This window comes from Mesoplodon bidens, assembly GCF_964165515.1.
Source record: "Mesoplodon bidens genome assembly, chromosome: 2".
In the NCBI taxonomy this organism is placed as follows: domain Eukaryota; kingdom Metazoa; phylum Chordata; class Mammalia; order Artiodactyla; family Ziphiidae; genus Mesoplodon; species Mesoplodon bidens.
In genome coordinates, this window is record NC_138177.1 from 63,132,736 (window position 1) to 63,150,516 (window position 17,781).

Here is a 17,781-nt window from a genome sequence, read left to right on the forward strand (position 1 = left end):
GAGAATCATTTACTGATGAGGAAACTGACACATAGAAGTTAAATGACTTCCCCAAGGATACATAACTATAACTAGTAAATGATGACTGAATTTGAACCATTGGTGGTCTGAACTCAGAGCCCATGCTCTGAACTAGTCTATGTTACTGCTTTTTGAGGACCCATACCATAGGCATGTAGTTGATAACACGTAAGAAATAAGAAGCTGAATTCTCAGATTCACAGTTAATTATAAGAAAGACCCTATTTGTATTAGGACCCTAATAGCATGAAAACAAAATGAAACTAGGAGTGACCCTGGAGTGCTTGTGGAAGGACAGTCTAGTAGCTCAGTGATTCAGATCACCTCAGAGAGAGCTGGAGAGGATGCTTCAGAAGGCCAGAGCCTGAAAGTGTTCTCGCCTCCTGGAGCAGTGGGGCTCAGAGTATGCTAAGCTGAAAGACCAAACGAACCCAACTGGCGCAGTACAGCAAGTCTGGTGAAACAATCACATGCACCAGCCCAGAAGGGCGGGGGAATAACAAAATCTCAGCCTGATGGTTTATTAGCACCCACAATCCCCAACTTTTTACCCCAAAGTTCCTGAGAACAAGAATTTAGGTCTGAGGTATGCCTCTTTGTTAATACCATAGCATATAATGTGGGGATATAAAACGTTTTTATTTTTTAAAAAACATCACATTTTCCATTTTCTTGTAACTTATCATTAAGTTTCAAGCGTGGCTCTTGAAGCAGCTGCTTGTAACAGCCTTTCTAACTACTTTTAAAAGGCTGGGGAGGTGGGTGGGAATTAAAGTTGCTTCTTCCAGTAAATGAAATGCCATCCACCATACCTAGGATACAGGCCAACACCAACTTCCTGCATCTCTGCATTACAGATGGTGAAAGAGTTGCAGATCACCTGTAAAAACAAGGGGGAGACAGGATTACCAGTCACCTAAGAAACTTCATAGGTAAGAGAACAAAAATTTTCAAAATAAAATGTAGGATCCTTGGGACTTCCCTGGTGGCTCAGTGGTTAAGAATCCGCTTGCCAGTGCAGGTGACACAGGTCACCTGCACCACAACTACTGAGCCTGTGCTCTAGAGCCCACGAGCCACAACTACTGAAGCCACGCTCCACAACAAGAGAAGCCACCACAAGAGAAGCCGGTGCACCGCAACGAAGAGTAGCCCCTGCTCGCTGCAATTAGAGAAAGCCTGCACACAGCAATGAAGACCCAATGCAGCCAAAAATAAATAAATACATTTATAAAAATAAATAAATAAAATAATGAAGAGAAGTAAATCTAACACATGGCACATATTCTTTAAAATTTCTCTTTCTCTTTCCTGCTCCATCCCTATTATTTACTTACTTATGGCTGCGTTGGGTCTTCATTGCTGCACGCAGGCTTCCTCTAGTTGCAGTGAGTGGGGGCTACTCTTCATTGTGGTGCACGGGCTTCTCATTGCGGTGGCTTCTCTTATTGCGGAGCATGGGCTCTAGGGCACGTGGGCTTCAGCAGTTGTGGCTCGTGGGCTCTGGAGCGCAGGCTCAGTAGTTGTGGCTCACAGGCTTAGTTGCTCCACAGCATGTGGGATCTTCCTGGACCAGGGCTCGGACCAGTGTCCCCTGCATTGGCAGGCAGTTTCTTAACGATTGCACCAGCAGGGAAGTCCCTGCATTGTGTTATTTGAAATGTGCTTGCACCCAGTCACCCAAAACCTTCTCTCTTACCTTGTCACTTAGAAACAGAACATGAAAATTATAAAATCTAATCTGTTTTTTAAAAAGTAAATGATAGTAATGTTTACATCAGGTCATGAAACCATGATGCTATCTAAGGCCAAACCAAAAACATTCATTTAAAAATCTATGTGTTGATAAATAATGCTTTTTTTTGGGGGGGGTACAAAACTAATTTAAAGCAAATAAGCTATGTATATCACTTGTTAAATGGACAAATTAAAATTCTGTCCTTATGTTATATGAATATTATTGATTTTGCAAATGTATTTTACTATACAAACTAGGTAATAAATAAAATAATCTTACTTAGGTAAACTACTGTATCACATCCCATATCACAATATACTTGGACATGTGTCCTTCTAGACCCTGGTACATTCAAGTACTGTTTCCACGACTTTAAAAGTGTCTGTCACATTTCAAGCTGTGGTCACAAATAGTGTACACTAGACATATAGAATATTCAGCATTGACTTGACAAGGCTAAAATCAACATCAAGGCCAATGTCATAACTGAGGGAACAGCAATCATAAAATTGTGCTTCCTATTTTACATGTTTTCCAAGGTCAAACTATCAAATGTTAGCAAATGAGGATTCACAGAATGAAGCCCCTTTAGATAAAATGTTTGCTTTCTAAAATCCACCCATATTTTCATTTTTCTAAGGGCTTTACTCACAGCAGAACTTATTATATCTTCAACAATTGTCCTTGATAATCGAAAGCCAAACAGGAATGATATTCACAGATTTGCCCATTGTTCTCTCCCTGAGGATATTACCTAGCATTTCATCTCCTTATAAGTCATCTGATGAAAAAAGCACTTACTATAGATGTCTGTCAAGTATGTATAAAAATATAAAGCCCTGGAACATGATTTCCATTGTTTAATTTCCCTCCCACATCCTAAGGCTCAGAACTACTATGATATTCTTAAATTATAGAATTTAACTTATTATAGAATATTGTTGTAGGTTTCCATAGCTCTGACATAAGAGTCTTTTCTGTTAAAAATTTCATTTAGTCATGCTCCTATCCAAAAAGTTTATTATCACAATGAATTCAACTTTTTTCCATAGAGCACACTTAAAGATTCTTTTGTTCAACTTGAATCTCTAAAAATGTTCTCTTACATCATAATCTAGTTTCACCATTCTCTTTCCATGTAATTGGAGCAAAAACCTACCCGTGGACAGCGCCAGTATTCCTCACTGTAATTTTTCTGAGTTTCAGTACTAAATTCCTAAATGAAGTATGCTAGGTGGTGGGTATCACCTGACTGAGGCTGAATTGAATATAGCAGAGTGTGCCTCAAATCAAGTTAATTGATTTTCCATCAAGTTAATGGAGAAAAGAAAACTGCAGAAAAATATTCCATGTGAAAGATAATACTGAACACTAACCAACTGCTTAATGTAATCCCCAAACGAAAGATAAATTCAAGTGTGAGCTGAGGTTATGCTCACTATGTAGAAATTAAGGTGAATATTCTTTCCAGGAGACAATTTGGCAGGCAAGCGTTTGTCATACTGATCATACTTGACATCTCAGGGACTGAAACCCCAGAAGCATATATTTCACATTAGAGCACGTGAAGTGTGCATGACTCATCTGCAAGCTGCATGGGCCTGCACCAGGGTGTTTTGGGGACTAGTGCCTGGAGCTGTTTCTGGCAAGCAGTGGCCACAGATGAGGGAGCATCTCAGTGGGTCAATCCTTCTGTGGCTTCCCAAGCCCACCCAATCCCTGGACACCGCCCAATGACCCACGTGAGCAGGAGCCAGGAAAGAAAGGACACCAGACTAGAGAGTCACAACTCTAGTTAAGTAGTCCAGAGGATGCAAGAAATTAAACTCTGAGGTTAGATAGTCCCTCTTGTGATCTCTCAAGGTGTGCTCCTTTATTTTCAGAAATATAGAGGCAAGTAAAAGAGAAAATAAACCATGGCTTCATTCCCACTCACATCCCAACCCTTTCTCTAAGAGGTAATCAGCCCTTCCCCGCTTCCACCAGCCACTCTTACAGACAGACAGATACACAACAGATGGGTGGGACTTCAATGCAAGTACACGATGTGATTATTTGTCCTTTCTTCTGGTACCATATTAAATTAAACAGCATAATGAATACATAAATGGTACTCTTCCCAGCCTCTCTCCTGACCAGGCGCCTAGTTGGTGATGATAAAACACCGGTACGCACCCTGCACCACTTCAGTAGTGACCTACAGAGATTCATAAGGGAAGACCCCTTGTCCCATTCAGAGTTCATCAGAATGTGAAGAGGAGGAGATTTGGAGAGGAAGATTAAATACATCTTTTCTTCTATAACGTGTATTGCTGAAAGTAAAGTCTGATAGACTCTTCTTGGCTAGTTCGTGGGACTCCTTAGTAGGAAAGCAATATAGAAGCATGAGCTTTAAAAAGATAGACAAGCCCCAGGCGAGGGAGAGAGGCTGACTGCTGGGCTTGGATCTGGTCCTGACCAAATCTTCCAGTCTCTTCCCGGCCTCTTCTGAAATGTCTCCTCTGCTGGGAGGCCTCCGGTCTCACCCAGCTGGGGAGGGAGACCCCTCGGCCTTTCCTCCTGCATGCTGTCCACACACTCACTCCTGCACTCGGCACAGGATATTACAGCTATTTCTGTGTACTTGACTTCCAAGAAAGTAGCACTTCTACTTTATTCTTTTTTTTCCTCCTGGCTCAGACATGTCTGACACATTGTGTTCAAAAAATGTTTGTTTCATATTAGTGACTTTGTTAGCCTTTGTGACTTCTATATAGAATTGTTAATAAACCAAGGCAGGACTTCCCAGGTGGCTTAGTGGTTAAGAATCTGCCTGCCAATGCAGGGGACATGGGTTTGATCCCTGGTCCGGGAAGATCCCACATGCCGCGGAGCAACTAAGCCCGTGCGCCACAACTACTGAGCCTGCGCTCTAGAGCCCGTGAGCCACAACTACTGAAGCCCATGTGCCTAAAGCCCGTGCTCGGCAACAAGAGAAGCCACCACAATGAGAAGCCCAGGCACTGCAACGAAGACCCAACGCAGCCAAAAATAAATTTAAAAAAAATTTATTTTGAAAATATAAAATTATAAAAAAATGTATAAATAAACCAAGGCAATCATCACCATACAGCCAAAAAAAAAGTTCTCTTAACGTCCTCCTCTCCTTCCCACTTTTCTCTCTCTCTCCATCTCCATTCCTTCCTACAACAAAGTCATAGTTGTAGGAAGTCACAGTGACTTACACAGACTAGGTTCTGGAACTATAAGAAGATACAAGGTCAGAACCCTGCCCTCAAGGACTCTGAGACCAGCAGGGGAGACAGCTGTATTAGTCAGTTAACAACATTCGAACTGTACTAGTGCCCAACAGAGGGGTCACTAGCTCAGCCGGGGCAGGTCAGCGAAGGCTCACTGAAGAGCAGATGCCAAAGGAGGTACCTGGAATCTGGAGTCACGAGTGTAATTCAAACTTCTTATTCCTTATGTGACACATAAGGAATGTGGGAAAATATCAACTTAATTATAAACTCTAAAAATCTGATTCCTTAGATTGAGGAAAACTGGCATAAACCTAATACCTACACAGACCCCTTTGACTTTCAAAAGTTAAAGGTGGGGCTTCCCTGGTGGCGCAGTGGTTGAGGGTCCGCCTGCCGATGCAGGGGACACGGGTTCGTGCCCCGGTCTGGGAAGATCCCACATGCCGTGGAGCGGCTGAGCCCGTGAGCCATGGCCACTGAGCCTGCGCGTCCGGAGCCTGTGCTCCGCAACGGGAGAGGCCACAACAGTGAGAGGCCCGCGTACGGCAAAAAAAAAAATTAAAGGTGGTGACATCTGATAATAGTAGCTATTACAAAGTAAACACCAATAAGTAAAAGGAATAGGGGTCTAGGGTTTTGACACAGATTGTAGAAAATACGCACCACATTTCTTTCTTGGTTTAAAAAGACTCACAAACCTCTAAAATGTGTCTTCTTCTCACTCCATGTTGGGGAGAGGAGAAAAAAAGGCACAGTAGTATTAAAGATAGTAGTACTAAAATACCATGATTTAATTGTTTTCTCTGAAGAGCCAGGAAGGATATACTTCAATTTAAAAAAAAAAAGAAATTAAGAAAGCAAAGAAAAAGAACCAGAAAGGAGATGTAGGAAGGGCTGAACGCAGGCCAGGGTGACTCGGGAGGAGAGCCGCCTGGGTAGGGATGACCTCAACGCTTTCCTCCACCACTTGCTGAGGCTGTGTGAAAATCATACTACTGAACTCACAGTTTTCCAGCACAGAAAAGCCTTTACTAAAGCCAAATGTGTAGCCTGAGAGACATCTGACATTTCTGTGGTGCCCTTTGAAGGACTTCTCATCTTATCTTGTCTACTTCTCCAGCCTCTCACCAACAAGCTATTAGTACTTTAGTTTCATTTTAAGGACGAGGAAAAGCAAGCTAAGAGAAATACCTGTGCTATCCTCTGGTACATATTCACCAGCTCTCACAAAGCAGCAGAATTTAGTTTGTCTTAGCAGAAAACTCAGGCCCGAAGGAATTATATACAGGACAGATTGGGAGACGGGGGTAAGTGAAAGGCGAGGTCTGGAACAGTGTTGTAGCCGGGGCCTTCAGAATTAGAGATTTATTCACTCATTTACTAAGGGCCTATTATGCACCAAGGCACCACCAGCAAGGAGCAAAAACTGCCCCTTTTACCATTTTGCCTGGTGACCCAAGTGAAATAAGAATGTAAAAAATGTCACATTTCTCTCCAGTTCTGACAAAGTTTGGCCTTCCTCAGCCAAAGATTATTTTCCTGACTATTGGCCATATCTCTTTGCAAGTCACTCCGTCAAAATACAAGTTGCAATGACGCAGGGCAGCACTCTAATCTGTCAGCTCAATTTAGAAACACGTGAGACCGCTGGTCTTCCACGGCCCTGGGTGGCGCACTGGCCCCCCACCCTCTGATCATTCACACGAAGGATTGCTGGGGATTACTGAAGACCAGCTGGGAAACGTAAATTAAAATGGGTGGCCTTTGAAGTTTCCACTCTTCCACTGTCTGACTGCAGCCAGCCGCCCTTACCAAATTAGTGCCACAAAGAAAGGGATACTTGCTCCCCAATATAGGCTGGAAAGAGCAATCAGCTACGAAAGAGCAAGCAGCTAAAGGAAGAAGGAGAAAATGAGGCCTTGATACCTTGTCACGTGACTGTCACGGTATCTGTAGGCATTCACACAGGGAAGGATCTGAGACAGAATACGGAAAAAACTCTTCCTTCCCACATGGCCCTCCTGCCATCTTCCTCCCAAATAAGCATGATCGTGGTCTCTTGTTTCATGGATGCCTTCTGCCTTCCCACCTGATCACATTTAAAAACATAGGGAATCTGTATTTTTTATGTGGGGTGAAATGTGCTAAATTATGTGTCTGCATTTCTACACTACCGACCAATTAGTTTACATTAGGAAAAGCCAGAAATAAAAGACCAGAATTTATCAGAACGCTATAAACCTGAGGAATTGTGCAGATTAAGTGAGATGATACATGCAGGCCTCAGAATGGCTCCGGGAAGCTTGGTAAATAGTAGCAAAATCATTATTATTACCCAGTTCATCAACTATAAGACAAACTCAATAAGATGCACCATTATATTATGCACCACTAAGAAAAACCCCTAACAAACTATATTATGCTATTAGTCGTAAAACAGATTCCAAGTTCAGAGAGGTAAAACTGTGAAAAATATGAACCCTGGGATTAATGAAATACAACATCACTATGTACAGCTCCAGGTTCCCGGAAGAATGTAAATAGAGGTCTATACAGCTGGTACTGGAGGACATACAGGACGTCTGTGTCAGCACAGCCACATCAGGCCCTGAGTTTCTGACCTCTCAGAAGCCCTCCCACTAACAGACTGGGTTGCTCTGGGTTGGGTGACTCTTAGCATCACCCAAAGGCATTCACCACTGTCAGTTCATTGTTTTCGCCATCCTCTGAATCAGTCATCATAAAACAGACTATCATAAGTCACTCAAAACCCAAAGTACAACCCTGGTATAAAGTTACATCGCTTGAGCCAAGTCAATGGTCTTGCCAAATTTGGCTAAGCTCTGGAGGTGACCTAATGCACATATGTTCCCAGTATCTTCTTTCAATACTCAGTTAAGCAATGCAATTTTCCCTGGAATGGAATTTAAATTAGTTACTTTAAAACCCAAGTTCACATTTTTCCCCACCTACCACATAGCTCTCTCTAAATAACCAAGTGAAAGCGTTTATGAGGATGCATTGGGTAGAGACACTGCAGACGGATTTCAAAGTCACTCATCATTATCCTGACAAGTCATACAGATAGGTATTGTACGCTCCGGAATCTTAGCTGGCTATTTTTCAAGGAGAGTACTGGCCTTCAAGACAACACGTAAGGAACTGAAGAAAGATATACAAAGACGTATACAGAAACTACACAGGACCTGAAGGAAAACAGGGCACGTTGTTTCTGCAACACCCTTGTTACCTAAATGCCAAGGAGTGGGTAATCTTCTATAGCACCAGCCAGAGTCTTTGGTGGCCAAGAGCCCACTGCATTCCTTGGTTATACAAATATCTGAGAGCAAATTGTCCACTCAATGTTCATTTTATCACAATTTTCATATACTCTTCAGATATCTTTTTAAGAATACCTTTTCATGACCATAGACAAATCCTAACTATTAAAAATCAGAATATGCTGCCTGTGGTCTGGCCATTAAAACTCCCCACTTCCTTTTCATCGTCCTTTATAATGATCACTCTCAGAGTTGCCTCCACAAAGAAGAAACAGCCGAACTTGCTGATTTGTGAGATTCAACAGTCCACCTTCATGATCACAAAAGAGTCAAGTTTTCCTTTTCTTAAGTTATACAGATTTAATTAGATTTTTTTTAATAAAAAATAAAATTCCAAATGATTCTTTCTTTCCCTCCAGCCTTATTTTGCATATACTCTCTCCTCATTTTCCAGCAACATCTAAGTGCAAAACAGAACATATTCACTAAAGGAAACAGAGTTTGATAATTAAAGCAAATATAAATGAATTTGCATATGTGAGGCTTCCAACTTTGAATTCAGAGACAATGAATAGCATAACAGTCCAAATGAGAATTAATCTGAAGTTTGCAGAAAAAATTTAGTTATCAATGGCAGGAAAAGAAATTTGGTTTCAAAGAAAATAACATACAAATGTCCCTAAGTGAAGATTATTACTGTAAAGCATATCTGAAAGGGAAAAATAAACCAAAGCATTATCAATAAAAGAGAAGTCCAAAAAAACTGAAATGCAAGGATCATTTTAGGAAATGGAGCAAAAATGAAATAGAAAAGAAAAAGGCATGAAAAGAAGATTAAGGAAACAGTAAGTTGACAATAAACAAGTTACAAAGACTCACAGTAAAGAGAAGTATAAGAGTTACTGACTGCCAGTATGTATTTGGCTTGTCATGAAAAAAATAAAAGATTGACAAGGATAGAAAAAAGATAATGATTTTACATGGCTGCCTGATAAAAATTCAGCCCAATAAGTCAGAGAGTTTATTTTCAGAAGCAAATCAATAAAGAGACAGCTTATAGGTAAACAGGGAGAGTATTGGGTGGTGGGCACCACTGTTACCACTGTTCTACTGAGAAGATTGTGATACAGCCTCCCCAGATGCTCCTGCTAATGACTAAAGAAAGGTGTCTCTCCCTGCTTCCACCATGGTTAGCATTCTGTGCAAAAGAAACATTGAAAGTCGACATGTTCTAATGATATGTTTCGTAGTACAGTGTAGACACAGCAAGTTTTTACTAAGCTAAAGGCAGATAGAGCATTGGCTACACACAACAGCAGAGGGTTGTAAAAACTCTTCCTAAATGAGCCTCAACTCCCCAAATGCCCTCAACCACATATAGCGTGTCATGTCCCAACCAAAGCCTTCTTAATATATCCAACTACCTTTCCTTACGCAGGGGTCAGCACATACCTAGACGCTATATCAAGGTGAAGACTAAATATCTTCAGTTTTAGTAAGGCACTAGGATCAAAACAGAAAGGCAGTTATTAGATAGAGTAGGTAGCAATTAGAGGCTGAGCAGGAGGCTATAAGAATCTAAAACAAAGGAACTTGGTAGGCATGTAATCATGAAATCCCCAAAACATCCCAGAAAGTGATAAAAATAAATACCTTTGGGTAAAGTGTTGTTTCCCCAAAGAGGAATTCAAGATAGTTAGACCTCTTTGGTCATAATATAAACTATTATCAGTGTATTAGAAGAAAGAAACAAAGTAAGGTGAGTTTTTTTTTCTTCCATATTTAAATTTACTACATTGGGAAACTTGTCTACACATTGATATACTGGACTCCAACTATAAGAAATCTTTAAATAAACTAAAAATTTTTTTCAGGATATAAGTCTGAGCAGAGGAGGTAGGGATAGAAAATTTAAGAAAACTAGCTCACATGTAGGGTTCAGTTTTAAAGAATGAACAGCAAAAATAACAAAAACTCTGCTTATAGTTTCTGAATTATATTCTGTGATTAGTTTGTGGCCTGTTCTTCAACCTTAGTACTACATATCACAAATGAAGCCTAGAAGCTCAACACCAAGTAAGGTTAAAATGTGTTTAGTAAATTGTACCTACTAAGGCCAAAAGAACTTCAGAAACATTTTCAACAATGATTTTTGTTGAAATTTAAAAAAAAGATGTTCTGTTTAACGTTTTTGGAACACAATAATCCTCTTTACCTTGAATAATTAAAAATAAAAGAGCTAATGGATGTAATACTGATCTTGGGTGGCCTCGGCCTGCAGAGGCTTGAAGCAGGGTTTCAGTTCCCGGCCAGAGATTGAGGTCGGGTCGCGGCAGTGAGAGGACCAAATCCTGGTCGCTAGACCAGTGGTCAGTGACAAGGCCCTGGCCCTTTGGCTTTGCAGACAAGAATTCCCATAAAGATGGAAAGTTGTGAAACAAGTAAAGTGTTTATTAGGAGAAAAAAAGAGTGTAGTACGTGTGGATAGACACACGGGCAGACTCAGAGAGAGAGTCACGCCCTCGTGGTAGTTTAAATCACTTATATGGGGCATTTCTTCTGGGTTTCCTTTGGCCAATCATTCTGATTTGCGTGGTTCAGAGTCCGTATTTGGTAATATCTCAGGACCCTCCCATGTGTGCGCGTGCATCTCTCAGCCATGATGGATTCTATCAAAGAGGCCTATGGGTAGTTAGCATCACTTACTATGGGGTGGCGCCCCCTCCCTTTTTGATCTCTAAGGACCTTTCTAGTCGGAAGGTCTCCTTGACTTCAAGAATGATAAATATGTGGTCTCTTATCTTCTATATGGGCAGGGCTCAGCCTCCTCTCTCAATTGTCTTGGAGTATTCTCATCTTGGAGTATCGGTCCTCAGGGAACCAATCCAATTGCTTTCCCGGCGGGGCAGGGGGGGGGAACAATCTACCTTCTGCCTCAATACTTTTAAGTGAAAAGAAACTAACATGTGCACATTAGGCATAATACCTTTACATGTTAATGCAGGGATGTGATTAAATCAGAGGTAAGTAGTCAAATCCTGAAAGATCAACCCTGTAATTAGGAAAAGTATATTTCTCCTTAGTCTTTACACATTTGCCCTGGTATAAATATTTGTAGTGGTCACATACTGCTAATCTTTCCCAGACAAGTGTTTTAAAGATGCTAGGTAAAATGCAGTTGGTAACTCTCTTCCTGAATTGCTGTTCAGTGGCAATTAAATAAATCAAAGATGCAGATCAAATGAGACAGAAGATACAGGAGTCAATGTAGAACCAAGGCAAAAAGGTAAGCTAAGGAAAGTGGTAGTTCATTCCAGATTCAATTACCATTCATCCTTTTCTTTCCATTTCCACTACTTCTTGGACCTTCAACGATCTTTTGCTTGCAACTTTCCAAGGTAGGTTCTCTGCATCCCCTCCTCCCCATCTTTTTCCAATCCATTCTTTAAACTGCCACCAGATAAAGAGAAATATGAGATCCACCTAGTGGCTGCAGAATAAAGACAAAATTCTTTAGCATGACATTAAAGGTCCTCAATCTATCCTCATCCTTCCTTTCCACCACACCCAGTCCTCACTGTGTTTCAGTTACACTGGTCTCTTTGTCATCCCTCAGCTGTGTCCTGTACTCAGGTGGTGTTAGGTTTTTGTTAACAGTGTTTCCTCTTTAAACAAATTCTTCCATCATGATCTAAGTTGCTCATAATTTTATTCATCCTGCAAGATCCAGCTTAAATGGCACCTCCTTCAAGAAGCTTTCTTATAACCTATTTCTATTTCTCTATACTCTCATAGCACTTCATTCATACAGCATTTATCAATTCTACTTTGAATTGAAGCTAATTATGTAAAATCAATGTCTATACTAGACTATAAGCAACTGAATACGAGTTACATCTCTTAAGCACTTTGTGGCATTTATTTGCTAATATGTCTTTTCTATTTCAATAATCCATAAATTTCTTGAGGTCATGATCCACACGTCCCTTTAAAAATATTTTAAATAAAAAATTAAATATATATTTAAAATATAAATATAATACTTAATATAAATCTATGTCAAGGTTCCATTTACCCACTGAATAAACAGAAATTATCTAGAGCTTCCCATATTGGTAGAACAGTACAATAGCTTTTGTGCTCCCCCCATCTCACTCATTCCCTCTCCATCTTCCAGTGATAATCACAATCTTAATTTCGTGTTTCTTATTCCCTTGTTTTTATGATAGTTCATCCCATATGCATGTATCCCTAAACAACATATTGTTTATTTTTGCACGCTTTTGGTTTCTTATGAACAGAATCATACTGTGTTTACTGTTGCAACTTGTATGTGTTTGTTTTTGTTTTTTTGGTTCAACATTATGCTCCTAAGATTCGCATACACTGATGCGTGTAGCTGTAGTTCATTCATTTTCACTGTCTAAGAGAACCTCCTGCAAAGGAGCTCTGGGAGGCACATATGTGAAAAATGTCCTTAGTAACATCCTTTGTAAACGCAAAAACTGCAAATGACCCAAGTGTTCCTTACCAGGAGGCTATGCAAATAAATCATGATATTTTCTACACTTGTACTTACTAATGTGTCTGGCATACAGTAAGCCTCCATGAGTATTTTCTGAATAGATAAATGGACTTGAGGAAAGAAATACAACTGATTCACCATGGCCTCCGTCTCCGAGCCCAACACATGCTCAGAGGCTCAGTAAATATTTGAGATATTTATACACAAAACCATGTTAGCCCCTGAGGCTGGCACTGGAAAATACTCATAAACTGACAACTCAGATAATCTGCGCTGAGCAAGTGAGAGAACAAAATGGAAACTGTGACGTTGGAATGCCTACCACAAGCTAGGTGGACGGAGTGTTACCTTTGACAGTGTTAATTCTACCTGCTTACTTTTGAGTTCCTACAAACCACTGTGGTTCACAAGTATCCCTCTCTCCCTCTGCAACCCTCCTTCTCCCCCACCTCCTCTATCTCCTTTGCTACTCCCTTCCTCTGGATGAATCTGCTCTGGTATACCTGGGAAGGATTTAGGGATGGTGATAAGAACTGACTTTCGAATTTCCCTTCTCTGCCGACCCATCTCAAGCTCTGACTCAGTCCAATGATAATTACATTCTGTTGGGCAATGATTTGTCTCTTACTACGTCACCATTTGAACATTGTATACCCATTTTAAGGCAGTTGAGCTACCCTGCTTATTTCCTTTTTAACATATTTGATGTCAGCTCTTGAGCAAAACCAACCCCCTAGAAAAATGATCACCATCCCAGCATGCTATTAGTCTATTTCTTATTTTACTGAAATAGAAACTAATCCTCAGGATAACACTGCTGGTAAAGATGCCAGGGAAAACAAATTACACCAAACCAAATGAGTGTGCGTTTATCTGCAGCGCTTAGCCAATTACTTTCAAAGAATTGGTACAGAAAATAATGAAAAGGAATTAAAGCCAAGACTTTAAAGACAGTAAAGACTGTCAACTACAGACAAGTTTTTCCATGAATTTGAGTATTATTAACAGAAGTTCATCTCACTTTGAGTTGCCTTCATCATTTTACCATGGTCATAATTTAGACCTGACTACTTAGCCAAAAAAAAAAAAAAAAAAAAAAAGGCAGGGGTGCCTTTGGAAAGAAAGGTAGGGAAAAAGTCATTATGCTGACACACTAGATATACAAATAAATGCTACACATCATCCTTTCCTTCACTTCTGCTTCGTCATTAAATCTCCCTCCTCCCTCTTTCCCATTGCTCCACTAGACTCACTTCCTCTTCCACAATTCCCTTGCCTCTCTCTCTTTTTTTTTTTTTTTGGCGGTACGCGGGCCTCTCACTGTTGTGGCCTCTCCCGTTGCGGAGCACAGGCTCTGGACGCGCAGGCTCAGCGGCCATGGCTCACGTGCCCAGCTGCTCCGCGGCATGTGGGATCTTCCCGGACCGGGGCACGAACCTGTGTCCCCTGCATTGGCAGGCGGACTCTCAACCACTGCGCCACCAGGGAAGCCTCCTTTGCCTCTCTTGATAAAGATCCTTGGAAGGGGTTAAAGAGTGACTGGTCCTTACTCTTTAACTTCAACTTTCCTTTGGGCAAGGCTTTTCCTTTCTAATATGAGTTATGATTTCACTGCAAATAATTCAACTGTTTCTATTACACTCTGGATCTTTCCTAGGGTTGCTATATTTCTTACATGTGCTTTAGCTAATGCACACCCTCTGCTCCCGATATATTGCTACTATATTTGGGTAGGTTCAAAATCCTTCTTCAAACAAAATATATCTGTCATATAAACACTGTCTCCTTCACATACTTCAGTCAAATCTAGTAGCTTCCCTGACCTTTTTGTCTGACTCTCCCAGAAATCCTCCTCATCTAACTCCCTTAGTTAAGCCTGCTAAATGCAGGATATCTGGAAAAGTCATAACTTACCTTTCTAATTACTTTCTCTCTCAAAGCCTTAGGAAGTAATAAGGGAAATCTTTACTTTGGATTTAATTTCACTCCAAAATGTAGAATTGTGTCGTTAGGTAAGAATGACAGGATTCCTGCCCCCCAAAAAAGGCCAGTCTAATGACAGAGTTCACAACAGCCAAGGTAGGGGCTTTGGATGTAATCATTACAGAGACTAGGAAAAGAAGGGAAACTAATATTCTGAATAGCTACAGTGAGTCAGGCATTATGTGAGGTGCTTTCACTCATCCTTTTATCTATATGAAAGTTGGGGAAAGTTAATATCAACCTCACTTTACAGATGAGGAGACTAACGCTTAGAAAGGCCTAATACCGGTGTCAGGATTTGAATCCAGAGTTTTCTGGTCCTCATGCTCTGAAGCAGGACAAGTTAAATTTGATGGCCTCTTAAGAGGGGTGAAGGCCTGACAACACAATGGCACACAATGCAGGCAGCTGCACAGTCTGCCCCCACATTCTTCCCCACCTTCCCTCCTAGCACTTGCCATAAATCTCCCTTCCCCCAGCCCTAGAGAACATTGTACTGTTCTCTAAAGTGATGTGCTGACGAATGATTCTGTGCCTTCCCGCAGGTTGTTTCCTCTGTCTGAAATGCCCCTGCTTCTTTCTTCATCTACTTATCTCCTATTCCCAGACCCCAGCTCAAGGGTCACCTCCTTCAGGAAGCTTTTCCTCACCTGGTTCCAGTCTGATTTAGATGTTCTTCCTGCATAGCAAGGTACACACCCCTCCAAAGCACTTATCCCACTGGACCATAATTGCTCATTTATTTGATGGTTTCCCCTAGGAAGCTATAAAGTTACTCCTGGAGGGAAGGAGCCACATCTTATTCCACTTTGTATCACTAGCATATAGTGAATGCCTGATGCATCAAGGAAGAAAACTGGGACAACTGGACAGAAATCAGAGAGTAGTCCAACTGGGATACGCATACAGAAAATCTGTAAGAGCTGGACTGTCCATCTCATGAACCAGCGTTCAAGCAGAAGCTAGATAATAACCCATCGTGGGTGGTAAAGAACTCCTAACACCACGTGCGGAGTGGTGCAGGTGAGCTAGCACACCCATTCTAGCTCAGATGGTCTGGGGTTCCTGACGACTCCTGACCAAGTTGTCTGATGAAGATGAGCTGATGTCTCAGAAGCTACCGTGGCACAATACCAAGAAGACAGACACAGGAGTCAGAAAATCTGGGTCCTAGCCCTGACTCCATTGTGTGACTTTAGGGAGATACGTCATTTCATCTCACTTCCCCATTTATAAAATCAAAGGTGAAAAGAGAGTTGGGTAAAGGTGACCAACTGGATGGCTTCTCAAATGCCTTCCTACGCAAAGAAAGGCTTCCTGTTTGTTTTCCCATCATTTGCTGTGTTCTTATGCGACATATTGATACCAGTGCCCAAAGCCCTCTGCCCATCTATCTTGCACCAAAACTTTTTTCTCTGTCTGATGGCTCTTTTTCTAAACAATAAGGTATGATATGCATAGAAAAAATTGAGTAAAACCTACGTATTTTATTTGAGTGCACTGGACAGGATGACTTCTGGAAAAAAAGTTAGTAAAACAAATGAACGCAGGTCAAATCCAAGTCCAAGGGGAAATTGGTACTGACTTACAAAATTTAATCAGCTGCACTACAGTAGACACTTAGTATTCATGAATTTTACACTTGCATATGTGATGCTGAAGGTACATGATACATGATCATTTGTAATTTTATTGAGAAAAATATTTGACTCCTTGCTCTAAGGCTGATGTCCACAGGAAAAGGTTCATTACCTAGTGACTGATTCATAGGCTCTGTTATTCTTGGCTTTTGTAATGAAAGCAGAAACTTGGGTAAAATGGAACAACCTTTTTTCTGTCTGAAAATGATCCTGACATGAAAATTAACTGATAGTGTTGGTGAGAGAAGGGAATCAGTCTAAAGAATAGCCAGAAATTAGCTTTATAATCCTGAATTTATGGAATCATTACATAATATCTGGGTTACTTAACTTTTTCAATTATACTTTACATTTTTCAGGGAGAGAAAGGGAGAATTACATGTTATATGGCATTTTTACATTTGGAGATTTGTAACTGCCCTGGGACATATTCCATATGAATGCCAAAGGTCTCCTCTGTGGTATTTAGCCCCTTAAAATGGCAACAGTAAAAAAAAAAAAAAATTCCCCCCCCCCAAATCAACTCAGTTTAGTGAATGCTACCAGATGTCTTTGAAAATTACTGAGGGAAGGCAGAGTTAGATAAAGTTTAAGTGTTTGTAGGTATCTGAAAAGAACTGAAGATAATCACAAACTAGGGTTCATTATCTACTCAATTTTCTCTCAGGCACAACAACAAAGAAGTTTCACATGCTTCTTTGCAGAGCTGCACAGGCTCATTCTAAACTGAGTCAACCCTGATTTCTAAGAACATAATTTTGAACCAAATGATTTTCTTGAGTTTTCCAGTTTTCCCCCATCAGCTGGCTAAGAGAAGATATCTGGGTTATAACTTCATTTTTAAAGGGAATGAGCCTTTAGAGAACACTTCATCTTGTCAGCATTTTGGATCTAAATTTCCTTCTCATCCTTTCACCCTACAGTATCAGCTTGCATAAGACACAAAGTAAAACGCATAGCTGTGAACATACAAGATGGCTAAGGAGGGCAAAGCAGACCAGTTGCTAATTAGCTCTTCAAACTGGACACTCAAACACAGGAATCATCCTTCTCTCCTACCTGATAGTTCTGGAAGAGTTTATGTCAGTAATGGAAAATTTAAATGCCGTCATATAATTCTACTTTTCCCACTCTAGCTCTGAACAATGTTCTGGCTGTTAAGATGCATGACCTATTGCAGTGGTTTTCACACTGTGCCCTCAGGAACCCCTGGAGCCAAGGAGAGAGAGGAGGTAGAATCAGGAGAGGTCCCATGTCCCCTAAATCCATTTTACTACAATTAATCTTTATTATGAGAATGTAAGCTCCATGAAAGCAAGGATATCTACCTGTTTTCTTCACTGACATATTC

General features: G+C 40.8%; 1 protein-coding gene across 2 annotated transcripts in view; it reads right to left on the reverse strand.

Moving 5' to 3' along the window:
• SMYD3 (SET and MYND domain containing 3) overlaps positions 1-17,781 on the reverse strand; it is a 754,146-nt gene that overhangs the window by 175,176 nt on the left and 561,189 nt on the right. For both annotated transcript variants that reach the window (XM_081224651.1, XM_081224650.1), the window contains one exon: positions 834-901. In XM_081224651.1, coding sequence (XP_081080777.1) covers positions 834-901 — 68 coding nt within the window. The remainder of the gene's footprint in view (positions 1-833; positions 902-17,781) is intronic.